At 45.5% G+C, this 15,860-nt stretch overlaps 1 protein-coding gene across 10 annotated transcripts in view; it reads left to right on the top strand.

The window, feature by feature from the left end:
* Window positions 1-15,860, top strand: part of SLC12A8 (solute carrier family 12 member 8) — a 156,307-nt gene that overhangs the window by 13,189 nt on the left and 127,258 nt on the right. For 6 of the 10 annotated variants that reach the window (XM_053564400.1, XM_053564408.1, XM_053564403.1 and 3 more), the window contains 2 exons: window positions 11,857-12,003; window positions 15,571-15,762. In XM_053564400.1, the coding sequence (XP_053420375.1) occupies window positions 11,857-12,003; window positions 15,571-15,762 (339 nt within the window). Of the gene's footprint in view, window positions 1-1,406; window positions 1,645-11,856; window positions 12,004-15,570; window positions 15,763-15,860 lie in introns of those variants that run through there. The other 4 variants (XM_053564404.1, XM_053564401.1, XM_053564407.1 and 1 more) reach the window with 3 other exon arrangements.

Genomic DNA, 15,860 nt, shown 5'->3' with positions numbered 1-15,860 from the left:
CAGGTTAGTATTTTTTATCCTAGAAGTACCACATCTATGCAGTAAGACGGATTCACATAATACAGGAAGATATAAAATGAAAGCATTCTTTCCTTCTTCCTTCACCCCCATTCTCCAGGGGCAGGTTTTAATTTCCTCTAATTGTTATCATTACACCTTTAAATAATGCACTGTTCCTTGATTTCTTGATGAAGTTATCAATTTCTTATCAGTTCACTTATTGTTTCGTGATTTGAAAAATAGCACATCCACCTGCATGCTTTTCCTTCCATTTCTTTTGTTTCCAATGTTTTGTTAGTTGAATCGTTATTTTTATGTTTTTAAGGTTTGTAACATTTTTATATAACTATAATGACATTGTTATGTTTATTATAATTGGTTATAAAAATGTTAAACTAGTAAACAGCAATTACAATAGTAAGAATGTACGTATTTGTGTTTAAGTGAATAACCAAGTGATATTAGTAAACTCATCGAGAAGAAAACACGGTCTTAAGTCTTTCAGCCTTTCTTGCTTGAAGGAGAATCTTCTCAGAAAGAAGGACTTAATTTCTTGCCAGTTTCCACTGATTTTTGTATTCTTGTCACCCTTTTTTGTGAGTTTCTTAAATTTGAGGGGGCACGGTAATATTTTTCATATATGATTAGTGGTAGTAAATTACTCCTTCCTTTCCTAATTGTAGAACTATGGGAGGCTGATTTTTTGTTTGTTTGTTTGTTTTTCAGGTACTTCAAAACAACATTTTGCAATAGATTAAATGTAGGAATAGATACAAGAATCCAGCCGTCTTTTATCAGTCTAGACATTAAAAAGTTTTGCAAAATGTATAACAAGGCCCTTCTTTTTGGTTTTGTTTTGGAAAATACTTATTTTTCATGAAAATATATCATTTATTTTAATAAGAAATGGGGTTATTACTTTAGAATGAATTAGTCAATATCTAAAATATCTCTCCCTAAGTTTCTAATATGGCAACTATTGATAGTTATAATTCACCTAAGCCAGTGTTTTTTTTTTTTTTGCAGTTTTGGCTGGGGCTGGGTTTGAACCTGCCACCTCCTGCATATGGTACGCCATTGAGCCACAGGCGCCGCCCTAAGGCAATATTTTTAAGAAGGGAAAGGGCCCTCAGACCAAACAGTTTGAGAATGGATGCTCTTGGGATTAAATACACATTTTAAACTTTTCACAGTTTAGAGTCAATATTGTGCCACTTCACGTAAATTAATGTAAGAACTTGGCAATTGCATTGGTGCATTTATGAACTCCTGGCCTTAGGGAATATAATAAGAATTCCCTAAGCAATCTTTTATGCTGTGTCACATATGTGACTTCCAGATAAGCGATAAAGCCTTCAAGTTAATGTTATACTCAGTCACTGCTTATGGCCTATGTCTGCTTCTAGGTTGAGCTGGCTGTGAACTTGGAAGTTCTCGGGATGCTTTGGAAGACAGCTCTTACCGCAGCCCCTGAGGAACTTTACCTTGGCTTATTCTCTGCCTCTCCAAGGCCCTCAGCATGAATTCCTCCAAATGTCCGATGTGTGGGCGGCACTTGTTTTTTCCCCCTTCTAGTTATAATTAACAGTTTCATCCTTAAAAAGGCAGCACATCTTTTCTGTCATTTCCATGCCAATTCAGAAGGTAAGAAAATACTTTGCCATCTTAAAAGAGATGCCTAACATCACTTTCTAAGGAAAATTCATTCATTCTTTCAACTGACTCACATTTAGTAAGTACACATACCCATTCCTTATTGGACAACTAGGAGTAAAAGAGTAAATAAGCTATTTTTAATTTTTTTTTTTTTTTTAATTTCAGCTTCCTTGTTAATTCTTCTTCGTTTGAAGTACTCTTTTTTGTTGTTCATTTTCTTCTTCCTCTGGTGATGTTCTTGATGTTAGTAGAGATGGGGTCTTACTCTGGCTCACTGCTGTTCATACTGGTCTCGAACCTCTGAGCTCAGGCAATCCACCCGCCTCGGCCTCCCACAGCGCTGGGACCACAGGCGTGAGCCACCATGCCCGGCCAATAAGCTATTTTAAAAAAATAACATCTGGGCATCTATTATAGAATAGCTTTTATTGAAGTTATTATTTATTCATCCAATATTTTATTGTGGTAAAATACACAGAATGTAAAGCTTACCATCTTAACCATTTTGGGGTATACAGTTCAATGGCCTTAAATATACTCATAATGTTGTGCAACCTATTTATTTATTTTTAAACTTTATTTTGATAAAATTTCATACTATAGAAAAGTTACAATAGTACAAAAAAAATCCTATACTCGACTCAGATTTACTACTTGACTCAGATTTACCACATGTTAACAGTCTCCTTTTTTGCTTTATCATTGAATCATTCTCTCTCTCTCTCTTTCTCCCTAAACCATTTGAAAGTAATTTTCAGATATTATATTCTTTTATCCACAAACACCATAAAAATTTCAGTGTCCATTATATTCCCTAAGTAACAAGAATTTTCTTTTATTTAACCACAGTATATTTATCAAGGAAATTGAACATTGATAAATCCTATTATCAGGTCTGCAGTTCCACAGTTTTTCCAGTTATCCTGAAAGACTTGGGGCAGGACCCCCACTCTGCCCTGAGCGATGACGACCCCAATCAACCGCAAGAGTCGGCACTTGATGCAAATAGCAAGAGGATTTCATTCCAGCATGCTGGGGCTTGACTCACAACTCTTTTAGGAGCCAAGGAGTCAAGCCCTGAACAGCAGGTTTTATAAGTTTATAAAGGCAAAAACCATAAAGTAGGGAGGGGCAGCAGACATAGCAGGGGCTTTAGGGAGGGGTAGGAGACATAGCAGGGGCTTTAGGGAGGGGTAGCAGACATAGGGGCTTTTCCAGATAAGAAGAACTCTGGTTCATTACTCATCTGCCTTAAGACAAGATCAGCAGTTAAACATTTGCTTAGCTTTTTTCTTTCAGAACCAGTTACCGGTTATCTGCTTCAGCTCGGGGCTATTTCCTAGGACAGTTACAAAAGGTCACATTCTTATGGTAGGGGGTGAGGGGTGCTGCTACATATCTGGTAGATAGAAAAGAAAATACTTTGCCAAAAATCCTTTTTGGATTTGGTAGTACTTTCCTTCAATTTGGTAGTACTTTCCTTCAATCCCACTAATAAGCTATGGCTCCCTCCTGCCCTGCGCCTGAACTAAAATCCAGTTCAGGGTCATCATGCACCCCACAAGTTGTTATGTCTCTTCAGTCTCCTTTTATCCAAAACAGTTCCTTGGCCTTTGTCTCTTATGACCTTGACATTTGTTAAAGAACACAGGCCAGTTACTTTGTAGAATGTTCTTCAGTTCGGAGCATGATCCCTCACGATCAGATTTGCATTTGTGTTTTTGGCAGTGATACTATAGCAGTGACATTCTGTCCTCCTCCATCTCAGGAGGCACATAGGCGTCATCTCAGGAGGCACACAGTTTTCGTTTTTCCCATGATCAATGATGTTAACTTTGGTAATTTATTTAAGGTGATGTCTGCTAGGTTAACCCACTTTATATTACTAATCCTTTGTAATTAATAAATAATGTGCTGGGGTTTTTTCCTGCATAACAGTATATGCAGAACAGGGAAATATCCTGTTCCTCATCAATCTTTTACCGACGAGCTTTAGCATCTCTTCGTGATTCTTGGCAGAATCAATTATCACTGTGATAGTTACAATATGGTGATTTTTCTAACACCGTAATTCCTTCCACGTATATTAATTGGCTTTCCGTTGTAAGAAAGGGCTTTCTCTTCTTGCTCATATTTTAATGTATTCATTTATTTATCTATGGACTCAGACTCTTATTCTATTGCCATCATTTATTTTGGTGACTAAATTATGCCAGATTTGGCTAGAGGGAGCCCCTTCAAGCTGGATCCTGTGTCCTTTTGACATATCCTTGTCATTTTTTTTTTTTTTTGAGCACTTTCTTACTTTTTGGTACAAGATATTCCATTCATTGTCTACTTTCTCTGCCCCAGCCCCAAATCAGTGAATTTCTCAAAGAGCCCTGGTTCCTTAAAGCGAGAACTGGTATTTAGAAACCATCATCTGAGTGGTAGGTGTTTTCTTTGCTACTGGGATGTCTTTGCTTATGGACACTTTAAGTGGACCAAAAGGAATATAAATATAAATGTATATATTTATTGATCTATAGCACTCTCTGTATCTTAAAAAGCATACATTCAAACTGATGCTTCCAACTTCCCATCATTGCCACAGAGTTCATTCTTCTTTCTTTCCTCTTTCCTTATTTGGAACTCCCTTCTCCAGCAGTGAGAAACTTGACCCTCGTTCCATATATTTAGTTATTTTCTCAATCCTATAATTCAGAGAAAGCAGATTCAGAATTGACAACTCATACCTCAACAACAACAACAACAACAAAAAAAAGCTGTCTATCTAGAATTTGTTATCGTTATTTTTGTCTTTAGACTGAGAGCACATACTACTATGTTTAAAAGTTACTCTGGGCCGGTGAAGTGCTCTCCGATCTGTAATCCCAACACTTTGGGAGGCTGAAGCTGGAGAATCCCTTGAGATCACAAGCTCAAGACCTGCCTGGGTAACATAGCGAGATCCTGTCTCCTCGAAGAATAAAAAAATTAGCTGAGCGCAGTAACATGGGCCTGTAGGCCCGCCTACTTACAAAGCTGAGATAGGAGGATCACTTGAGCCATGGAGTTCAAGGCTACAGTGAACTAAGATTGGGCTATTGCGCTACAGTCTGGGCAACAGAGAGAAATCCTATCTCTAAAGAAAAAAGTTACATTTTCTACCTTAACTCGGTTATGTCATTCATTTGAAACAGTTAGTGTCGCGAACCAGCCTGGCGAAGGGAAGTGAACCAGAGGGGAATTAGTGGAGAATGAGGAAAGTACAGCACCAGAGAAGACATGGAAACGAAGGGTGGGACTACAGCCAGCCCCAAAGCACAAAATCAGCTTTATTTTATAGTATCTCTACAGGGTTGTCCAGGAGGAAGCAGCATAGACAAAATGGGGAAATAGCATAAACAAAAGACATAGTTTTGGTCTTACAGTACAATACAAAAATGTAAATGACTCTAACCAAGACAAACCATCTTGTTAATGGTTTCTGCTCAACTTCATTAACATATGACAAGAAGTAAGAAGGGAGAGATCACAAGAATCTCAGCATAGTTGACAGAACAAAGGTAAAACTATGTGACTCAGTGGTTACTACTTAACTATTTAGCATATGGCAAGGAGGAAGAAGGGAACTATGTGACTTAGTGGTTACCACTTAACTTTGTTAGCATATGGCAAGGAAAAAGAAGGGAGAGATCTCAAGGATCTCTGCATAGTTAACTAAACAAAGAAGGGCTACGTGACTTCTGGCAGAGGGAGCATGAAGAAAGGAAAATGGCTTTTTCAAACAGAGGAGAAGCAGCTGGGGGTTCATTCTCTGAATGTTCCCCAGGCTATGAGGGCTCTGCCGTCTCACAGCCCGCTGTCTACAAGTTAGGTTAATTTGTTCCTTTTTGCATTCTATTTTAATTTTTACCTCTCATTCTTGCTGGTTTAATTTGACTTTTCATTTTGAGCATGTAGAATATTAATGTGCTTCCAAAAATCTAAACTATATGAGAGGGTATATTACATAAGAATTCTTAAATGAGTATAATATTGGCTTCCACTGAAGCTGCTAGAAGAATAAGCTTTTGCAGTTGACTTTTAACTGGTTTTGAGGGGGGACAGTGTTAGGGCCCATGTTGCTCCTTCTTATGTTAAATCCAGGCAGACTTGTAGCATCAGCCTGAGTCCTGCAGGAAAGTCTCTGTCCTTTTGCCAGGGAGGTTGAGAAGGGGAGGGGAAGCTCTCATTTTGGTGGCTGTGGTATTGCTGCTGTGTGTTTGTCATTTGTAGAATGGTATCAGGTGTCCAAAGTGTGAGTATCCCTGGGCTCTGTGTCCTGGAGCAGACCAACTCTTGGGGGTGAAGCTTCTATATGGTCCTGGGAGGCAGAACTCTCAGTGTTTCTACATCGGCATCCATGTTTACAAGCTATCTGAGTATCTTAACCGTCCTGGGGCTGGGCCATTGTGTGACCAGTTTGTGCCCTTGTGAGAGGCCCATCCCTGGACAAGTATGTGGGTGTCCAGGCATGGAGAAAGCACAGGCCCAGCATGCAGGGGTCACTGGGTTCGGGTACTGGCTCTCATGCTAGTTCTGTGTCGGAAAAGGCCAACACCACCAGAAGACCTCAAATTTCTAGGGATGCCTAAATCAGCATAGACCCAGGTGCTGCCCAGATCCTGATCTAGGGGAACCAGGCTTTGACCACTGCACTGCGTCTCACTTCTGTTGTAGTGGTGGAGCATGTCCTGGAGGGCCATTAGGGACTGGGCAGGGCTTAGAGAGGCAGGGCTGAGCTGCAGAGCTAGATCCCACCTTAGACATGAGGACCAGTGAGCTGGGGACAATAGTAAGTGCACACTCAATGGGCCTGCTTTTATTTGCCTTCCCATCAATTTCCCTGAAGAGATCTTCACCCACTGAAAATCATCCACTGTGTTTCATGCTTTCCCAGTTATCATCTCCTCTAAACTTTACACAAACCCCATGACGCAGGTGTGTGGCCATGTGCACTTTATGCAGGCACCATAGATGGACTTTGGCCCATGGAGCCCATGGCCACGAGGACCTCCCGCCCCACTCCTGACCACCGTGGTGACTGTGCAGAGCCAGGGAAAAGGAACAAGGCTCCCACCGTGCTGCTCAGCTGCAGCTTGGGCATATTCCCTGATGTTCAATGATTAAAACACGCTGCTGCGGGCGGCGCCTGTGGCTCAGTGAGTAGGGCGCCCGCCCCATATGCCGAGGGTGGTGGGTTCAAACCCAGCCCCGGCCAAACTGCAACAAAAAAATAGCCGGGCGTTGTGGCGGGCGCCTGTGGTCCCAGCTGCTCGGGAGGCTGAGGCAAGAGAATCACGTAGGCCCAAGAGCTGGAGGTTGCTGTGAGCCGTGTGACGCCACGGCACTCTACCCGAGGGTGGTACAGTGAGACTCTGTCTCTACAAAAAAAAAACAACAAAAAAAAAACACGCTGCTGCTCGCTGTGTGTCCAACCCAGGCAGGATCAGTCCACGGGTGTGCGCTGTCTGGGAGAAAGGGCCGGCCAGGTCTGACTTTGACCCACCCCTGACCTGAGTGCACAGAAGCAGAGCTTCTCCCCTGGTTTCTTTTCCTTCAGCGACCAGAAGAGAGAAAAGGTGTCATCTCACATTTGGATATGTTGGGTAAGGCCCGGCAGATAGCTGTTTGAGGCAAAAATCGCCCTGGGCAGGAGCTCATGTCATTGCCTCTGGGAGAATGTTCTGTTTCTTCCTCAGCTCACCCTACTGGGTGCAGGAAGGAGAGTATTTCCTACTCTGGAGCAATTTCCCTGGCTTTCTAGACCCTCTGTTCAAGTTTTGAAATTCTCTAATCACAGGAGAAAGACTTCTCCCTCTGAACTATAATAAAAGCGCCCAGCTGGGGTGGCGCCTGTGGCTCAAAGGAGTAGGGCACCGGCCCCATATGCCAGAGGTGGTGGGTTCAAACCCAGCCCAGGCCAAAAACCGCAAAAGAAAAAAAAGAAAAGCACCCAGCAGGCGGTCATGGTTTCCCAGTGTGGGGGCCAGGCCCTGTGTTCAGGGGGACTGACACCTGACTTTTCATCCTGGGGAATCAGGCGGCAGAAGGGGTGATTCAAGTCACCGCACCCCTGCGACCGGGATTCAAGTTGCTGCACCCCTGGGATCTGTTAAGCTGGCCCCTGCCAGGCTGAGGAGCCTTGGGAAAGAGAGGAGCTTGCCCTTGAGCATGTTTTATGGAGCCCTTTCTGGGGGCTGATTTGTCAGGATGTGTAGTGGGGACACACATCCCCTCCTCAGCCTCCATCTCTGCTTCCTGGTAGGCCCCCTGCCAGACGCATCCCACACCCTGTGCTGCCTCCCCTCAGCCTGCTGTGTCTGTGTAGCAGGATATTGAATGGAAGTCTTGTTACGCTGGAGTTGAGGGCTGGGGTCCAAGAGCTACCAACAGTTGGGACCAGATGCTTCCCTGGGCTTAACAAGGTGGCCCAGACCTGGCCTAAACTTCACTAGCCATCACTAAGCCCTCTCCTCCACTCCCCCAGACAGAGAGATGACTTTGTGGAGGCACTGAGGGGCTGTCCCCACCGTGGGCTTTGCAGGAGGGTGTATTTGTGATGAGAGGAAGGAGTTAGGTGTGAGGACTCAGGAGAGCCGATTACAAAGTATGTGTGTGGGCGGTGCCTGTGGCTCAGTGAGTAGGGCGCCGGTCCCATATGCCGGAGGTGGTGGGTTCAAACCCAACCCCGGCCAAAAAAAAAAAAAAAAAAAAAAAAAAAAAACAAAGTATGTGTGTGGCTCTGCCCAGTCAGAGCAGGAGCGAAAGTGAAGGGCAGGGAGCCAGCAGGCCCCAGCCAGAGCTGGGGAGGTGGAGCGGCCATCTTTCCACCAGTAGCAAGTGGCAGCGGCCCTGCAGCTGGTTTCATTGTTCAGCCAGTGCTGTCCTCAGTGGTTAACTCTGGACAGTAGCAAAAGTCTGAATGGCATCGTGCAGGTGGGAAGGGACCAATGAGGAGGACAGGGACATCCAACCTGGCGCTTCTACGTGGATGTCTGGAAGGGTGGCGTTTCTGGAGGGCCTGGGAAATATCCCTCGGGGTCTCTGTATGACCTGTTTGGCATTTTATTCCAGGGCCCTCTATCTCATTCTCTGTCCTTGTCTCTGTGCTTTTGATTCTTCTTTTCCTTCCTTCTCTCTCTCACTGGCCTGATGGAGTGTCTCTTTTTCTCTAAGAGGGTGAGGGTTACGCCCTTAAAGTCAAACCCAGTCTCTTCCTGCCCAGTCTCTGATGCACAGATGGTGGGAAGATGAGGTTATATTCTTTTGTCACTTAGTGAAAAGGGAAGGCACACCCCACTACACATCCTGAAGTAAGTGTCAGGGCTGAGTCGCCAAACCCATTTCAAACCAGTGATATTTGCATTCTCAGGGTAAAGGGTTTTTGAAAGCTTCTATCTGCGCAGTAAAGTACCCTCAAGGCTGACTTCCTAGTCCAACAACAGCAAGGCAATGAAAGGCATTTCCCATAGCAGTGGGAAAGCCAGAACATCAACAAGCAAGCCGTCAGAGTGGAAAGATGAAGGTGAGGGGATAAAAGGCACTGAGTAAGTTTTCTAAAATCACCAAGCCATTTTATGGGTAAACAGATCTATTTGCACTTACACAAAGTCCAGAATGTTAGACTCTGAAATCCTTTTTGTTGCTGATAGTTACTGTTATGACTGTTCCTAATAAATAGTAGGCCTGTAACAAGCTGTGATGGGAAGTTGAACACAAGCAGAGACAGGAAGTTGGGCCATGTCCTGAATGTTGAGATTAGAATCCTGGAAAACAATCCTGCATTCAACAAACGGGTCCCTCGTTCAAGGGCAAGCAAGGCTGCAGAGACTTTGCTCTGAGCCAGGATGCCTGTTCTCACACTAACTGACTTCCGGGAGATGCCTCATTCATGGTTTGCAAGACCCATGAACGGTGATATGCATGGAGTTGAGAACTCGACAATTGGAGCCTGACCAGGGACACCAAGGAATCCCCTGACCCGTCGTCCCATGTGGCTCAGTTGAGATCCCTGATTATTTCTTTTTTTTTTTTTTTTTGTGATTTTTTTGGCCGGGGCTGGGTTTGAACCCGCCACCTCCGGCATATGGGACCGGCGCCCTACTCCTTGAGCCACAGGCGCCGCCCAATCCCTGATTATTTCTTAGGCTCTTTCTCCAGCTGTGAGGGCATGACCAGAGGAAGAAGAGGAGCTGGGATCCTGCCCCCTGTTTTGAGCAAGTATAGCCGGCTTCCTCGGCCTTTGGTCCCAGATCATGGCTGCATCCCTTGTCTGTAACCATTCAGATGCCCTGGCCCTGTGACTCTGGATCTTAGACTTTTTCCTCCAGTCTTGATTTTTCTGCCTTCTCACTGTGTCTATAGATCACACGTGCTCACCAGTTACAGACTGGATGCACACAGGGACTCTGAGCTGGGTGCCTCTCCCTCCTCACTGACTCCACCCCCTGGGGAACCACTTACCACTGCAGTCCTGTCAAGGGTACTGGGAGTACCCAGATGCCTGGGTTTAGATTAATTACCAAACCTACATAAGAGTGTTCACAGCAGGAGTTGCTACTGGTTTTGTTTAAGATCATTTTAGTAGGAGGTTGCAACCAGGATAGGGAGGGCCCGGGCCCACCCACCCTTGAAACCTGCACCTACCCCACAATGAACCAGCTCTGACCTACTTTTAGAAAAATGTAGAAAAATTGGCCTTGGTAGTTGGAGGAAGATAAGCTGCCCCTAGTGTTATCACTTTTGGAGATCGTGACTTGGTGGTTCATAGGGAACCACGGAGATGGGTAGCCGTCAGCAGCTTGTGGTGTTCTTATTGATAGGGAGCAGGCAACTGGGCTGGAGAGGGAGGTCATGATGGCTGCACAAAGGGACTGGATCCAGACAATATATATGCTGCCCCCGAAAGCAGCTGTAGGCACCAGGGAAGACCCTAACTTAGGGTGGTGCCTGTGGCTCAGTGAGTAGGGCGCCAGCCCCATATACCGAGGGTAGTGGGTTCAAACCCAGCCCTGGCCAAACTGCAACCAAAAAAAAAAAAAAAAAAAAGACCCTAACTTAGTCCCTGCCATTACCGACAAGTGAACAGTGGGGCTGTATCTGTGAAGAGGACGACAGTACCAACAGCTGGTTCAGGCTGCACAAAAGGCGAGGCCCAGTGGCGCCCTAACCATTACAAACTGGGGCCCCACCAGTTGGCTCACTGAGCCCCTGCACTAACTTCCTCAAAATGTGCTGTAAAGTTTCTTCTTTCCAATAAAGACTAGCCATTGCATTGGCTCCTTCTCCCCACCGCCCCCTGAAAAGATCATTTTAGTATTTCCACAAGGTTTTAGAATTTTTATTAAAAGATTTCCATTTGTGTGTGTGTTTGTTTGTTTTGAGACGGAGCCCTGGGTAGAGTGAGCATCATAGCTCACAGCAATCTCCAACTAGGCCTCAAGCGATCCTCTTGTCTCAGTTTTTTGCTATTTTTAGTAGAGATGAGGTCACTCTTGCTCAGGTTGGTCTTGAACTCCTGAGCTCAAACAATCCACCTGCCTCCCTGAATGCTCGGATTACAGGCTTGAGCCCCTGCACCTGTCCAGCCTCCATTGGAACATTTATGAGTGCCTTTGTTATTTCTCAATTGGGGAAATGAGCAAGGAATCTGTTTAATCACCGATTAGCCTCTGATTCTAAACAATTGCCAGATAATGCTTTAGAATCCCTGGGGTATTGGAAGGGCAGGAGGCTTAGAGATCACCACAAGGCCTGTTCAGGCAGGAATACAGAAACCACCATAGGTAGGTTAAACGAGGGAATTAAATACACAGGATTAATTGCAGGGTGTTAGAAGGGCCAAAGGAGCAAAAAGTGTAAAGTAAGGTTATCTGAAGATCAGCGACTGCTGTCACCCCTAGGACTGGAGGATGACAAGGGCTTATGAGCACTGCTGGGCTGGAGCCCAGAATCCCACACTCACGTAGAAGTGACACCTAGTGCTTCTACCTACGGATAGAACTCAGCCACACCTATACGCAAAGGGGTTGGGAAATGCTGTCCTGCCTGAGTGGCAGAGGGAAGGGAACCGGGTTGTTTGCTCCTCTACTTTCACTCCCTTCTCATCCCCGCCCTCCCCTCTCTGGCCCTCCTGACTGCCACACACCTGACTTCTGCACGCTCTATTTTCAGGGAGTGCTGGCCCAGCCCCAGCCCTGGTGGAAGATCCAGCTGTTTGTATGGGAGCCAGTGCTGTTTGGGACCTGGGATGGTGTGTTCACATCCTGCATGATCAACATTTTTGGGGTTGTGCTTTTCTTGAGGACTGGCTGGCTGGTGGTGAGTACTCAGCAGGTGGCCGGGAGGTGCTTGTGGGCCTGAGAGAGGGTGCCCCTCTCACTCCTGGTATTCCACAGCGCAGACAACAGATTCCCAAAGCACAGATGCCCCTGAAATGTGAAATAAGAGACAAGCACAGTGACCAGGTAGCACTGCTTTTAGATCCACATCCTAAGGACCTAGATCAGGGCTTGGCCTTAGCCGCAGTCAGGGTGGGTCTGAGATTTTTTTTAAATGAATGCATGGAAAGTTTACACTGGGGTCATGCATTAAAGCTTACTCTGTGTGTGACACTGAGGGTTTATGCTTCTGACCACTACCCCACACTCATAGGGGCTCCCACTTGTGCAAACACAAAGCCTGCAGCTCAGACTCCTCCTCCTGGCAATTAGTCTCAGACCTGGGATCTCTGTTTTTCCCCTTCCTGGGGCCAGCTCACTGCTCAGTACCTCCCCAGCCTGTGCCAAGGGAGGCCCATCATTCCGACTCCAGTGGCAGAGGATCCCTGATTAGGGGCAGCCTGGGCTCCCTGGCTCTGCTCTGTGCAGGGATGGTGATGGAGAGGTGCAAGGAGACACAGGTTCATGCTGTCTCTATTTTATCTCTTCACCCTTTATCCCTACCACTGAACTTTATTTTTTAATGGCTATCTAGAAGTTTTATTATTTATCTATTTTTTAATTTTTAATTTTTTGAGACAGAGTCTCACTTTGTCACCCTGGGTAGAGTGCCATGGCATCATAGCTCACAGTCACCTCAAACTTTTGGGCTTAAGTGATTCTCTTGCCTCAGCCTCACATGTAGCTAGGACTATAGGCGCCTGCCACAATACCCAGCTATTTTTAGATATGGTATCTTACTCTGGCTCAGGCCGGTCTTGAACCTGTGAGCTCAGGCAATCCACCTGAGTTGGCCTCCCAAGAGCTGGGATTACAGGCATGAGCCACTGCACCTGGCTATCCAGAAGTTTTAGTTCCATCTCCAAAGTGAAAGTACAAATCGTATTAGTAATCTATTGCTACATAGTAAATTGCCCCAACACATAGCAGTTTAAAGCAACAAATATGCATTATATCACCATTTCCATGGTTCAGGGATCTGGGTGTGATTTAGCTAGGTTCCTCTGGCTTAGGCTGTAGTCAGCCTGTCAGTCAGGGCTGCAGTCACAGCTGAAGGCTCGACTGGGGGAGGATCTGTTTCCGGAATCAGTGGAGTAGCTGTTGTCAGGCCTTGGTTCTCATCATGTGCGCCTCTCCATTGGGTTGGCTCATTACAGGGCAGCTGGCTTCCCCCAGGGTGAGCAATCTGAGAGAAAGAGTGAGCAAATGTCCAAGATGGAAACCACAGCCTTTTATATTCTAATCTCAGAATCAACAGCCCATCGCTTCTGCAATATTCTAGTCATTAAAAGTGACTAGAATGACTGCAATGATAAAATAAGTGACCTAAAATCAAAGTATGCACACATCTAATTTTGCACTTTAGAAAGTATGCAGTAAATTACAGCTAATGTGATCATTTTGAATGACTAATAAAATATTTGCATACTTGAAAAAAAGAGACACTAGGTCCAACCCAGACTCAAGGGTAGGAGATTATATAAGAGTTCAAATGCCATCTACCACACAGGAGTCCATCTACCACACAAATACACCCTTTTGCCCTAAAATGAACAGAAACTAGATCACACACTAGTTTTACTTCAAAAAATCATATATGATCATGAAAAAAAATGCAAATGTAAAATGTAAAAAATAAGAGTTTCCAGTGAGTAGGATGCCAGCCTGGTGGGTTTGAGCCCGGCCTGGGCCTGCTAAACAACAATGACAACTACAACCTACAATAGCTGGGCGTTGTGGCGGGCGCCTGTAGTCCCAGCTACTTGGGAGGCTGAGGCAAGAGAATCGGTTAAGCCCAAGAATTAGAGGTTGCTGTGAGCTGTGACGCCAGGGCACTCTACCGAGGGTGACATAGTGAGACTCTGTCTTAATAATAATAATAATAATAAGAGAGCTTCTAGGGGATGGCATAAAATTAGAATAAGTAGAGGTCATGTCAAAATTATTTTAAAATAGAAAATGTTAACTCTAAAGAATAATTTGGTAACATACTTATAATTTGGAAAATGATAAGGTGGCAGTGCTGGCAGGAAAACTTAAAGATGTTATTGGTACCAGCTATTTCATTATCACATGCAGAAGACCGAAAAGCATGAACAAAGGAAGAAAACAGTAATATATAATTTCATTAAAAATACACAAAATGAGCAACAGCCATGCTCAGATGTTGTACCCATTTTCCTGCAGCCTTCCAGCCTCTCTGTGCCGGGAAGGTGGGGCGGGGGTGGGGGTCCCTCTTGGTTCTTCTCCGTCCCCTGGTCTCACCACCAGATCGTGCATTGCCACCCCTACCTGGAGATCCCACCAGTGTGGTGTACCATCTGGCAATTGCTGAGTTTTTGTATACATTCCCACATTTCTGTTGGCAGTCATTTTCTAGAGAGGGCCCACAGATACCCTTATATTGCCATCTAGCCATTAAAGAGAAAAGTGAGTAGGCAGAATATTTATAAGCTGCATGATAATAATAGTAGCAGCTAAGACTTATCAAGCACTTACATGACAGATGGCATTCAAAGCATGTTTACATGCATTCAACCCTCTTAAAATGTATTTCCCAACAACCTATAAAATAAATACCACTGTCATCTCCATTTTACAGAAGAGGAACCTGGCACAGAAGTTAAGCCATGGCAGGCACAGCTGACGGTGCTCGCTGCCTTTGCTCACACCCAGTATGCGACGTTGATTCAGAGTCTCCCCTCTCTGCGGACACACGTCCCTTTCTAGAGCCAGGTGTCCTCTGGGAGACCTCTCTTCTCAGTCCTGGTCCCCCTCCTAGGTCAGTGAGACACAAATATCAGAGATTTCTGTAGGTGGCACGGACTACTTCTGTGTTACGGCTATTTTATTTTACCCTGGCTGTTAACTTTTCATACATTTACATTTTATTTATATTCTGTTTTATTCTCCATAGAGTTTGAGGTAGTTAATAAAGAGGCCCACAGTACTTCAAGCTAAAAAATAAGTGAGAAAATCCTGAGAAAGAAAAAAACATAGCTCCCCACAGATGGAGGGAAAGGGATGCTCACTGCGGCTGCTCCTCCCGGGGCCACTGCACAGCCTGGCTTTTGGGTTTTCCAATCGACCAGGTCAATCCAAAGCCAGGTGAGCAGCATGTCCCCAGAGCTTCCTCCCCCAGTGGACTCTGAAGGGCAGTGGGCAAAGGGCTTTCCTACCTTGGGCCCACTGTGTGAGAAGATTACAGAAGGGGATGTCCTGGGGGAAGGAAACCCAAACTGGTCAGGCCACCAGAGTCATAGAAAAGTTTGAAGCCCCTTCATTTAGAACATTTAGCTCTGGTGGTCCTTGCTTTGTCCCTTTCCGATGGCCTCACTTCTGTGCCCCCACGGCAATCCCGGGGCTGTGGAGACGGGGGAGGCACTTCCTGCGGGGCTGCCTCTCCTAACCCTGACGTCTGTCCTTGCCCTTTGCTGTTCTGCTGCAGGGAAACACGGGAGTGCTCGTGGGCATGTTCCTGGTCTCCTTCGTGGTCCTGGTGGCCCTCGTCACCGTGCTGTCTGGCATCGGTGTTGGGGAGCATGGAGGCATGGGCAGTGGCGGCGTCTACTCCATGATATCGTCCGTGCTCGGTGGGCAGATGGGAGGCACGATTGGGCTGCTCTACGTGTTCGGACAGGTGAGGCTGTTGTACCCGGGAGCCCTTTCCCTGCCTTGAAGGTGGGGACGATTGCCTCCTGTTACAGAGGAGCAGGCTGGGGTTCTGAGAGGGCCCCA

Source organism: Nycticebus coucang, chromosome 16 (assembly GCF_027406575.1).
Source record: "Nycticebus coucang isolate mNycCou1 chromosome 16, mNycCou1.pri, whole genome shotgun sequence".
In the NCBI taxonomy this organism is placed as follows: domain Eukaryota; kingdom Metazoa; phylum Chordata; class Mammalia; order Primates; family Lorisidae; genus Nycticebus; species Nycticebus coucang.
This window is presented reverse-complemented; position numbering and strand designations above follow the sequence as displayed.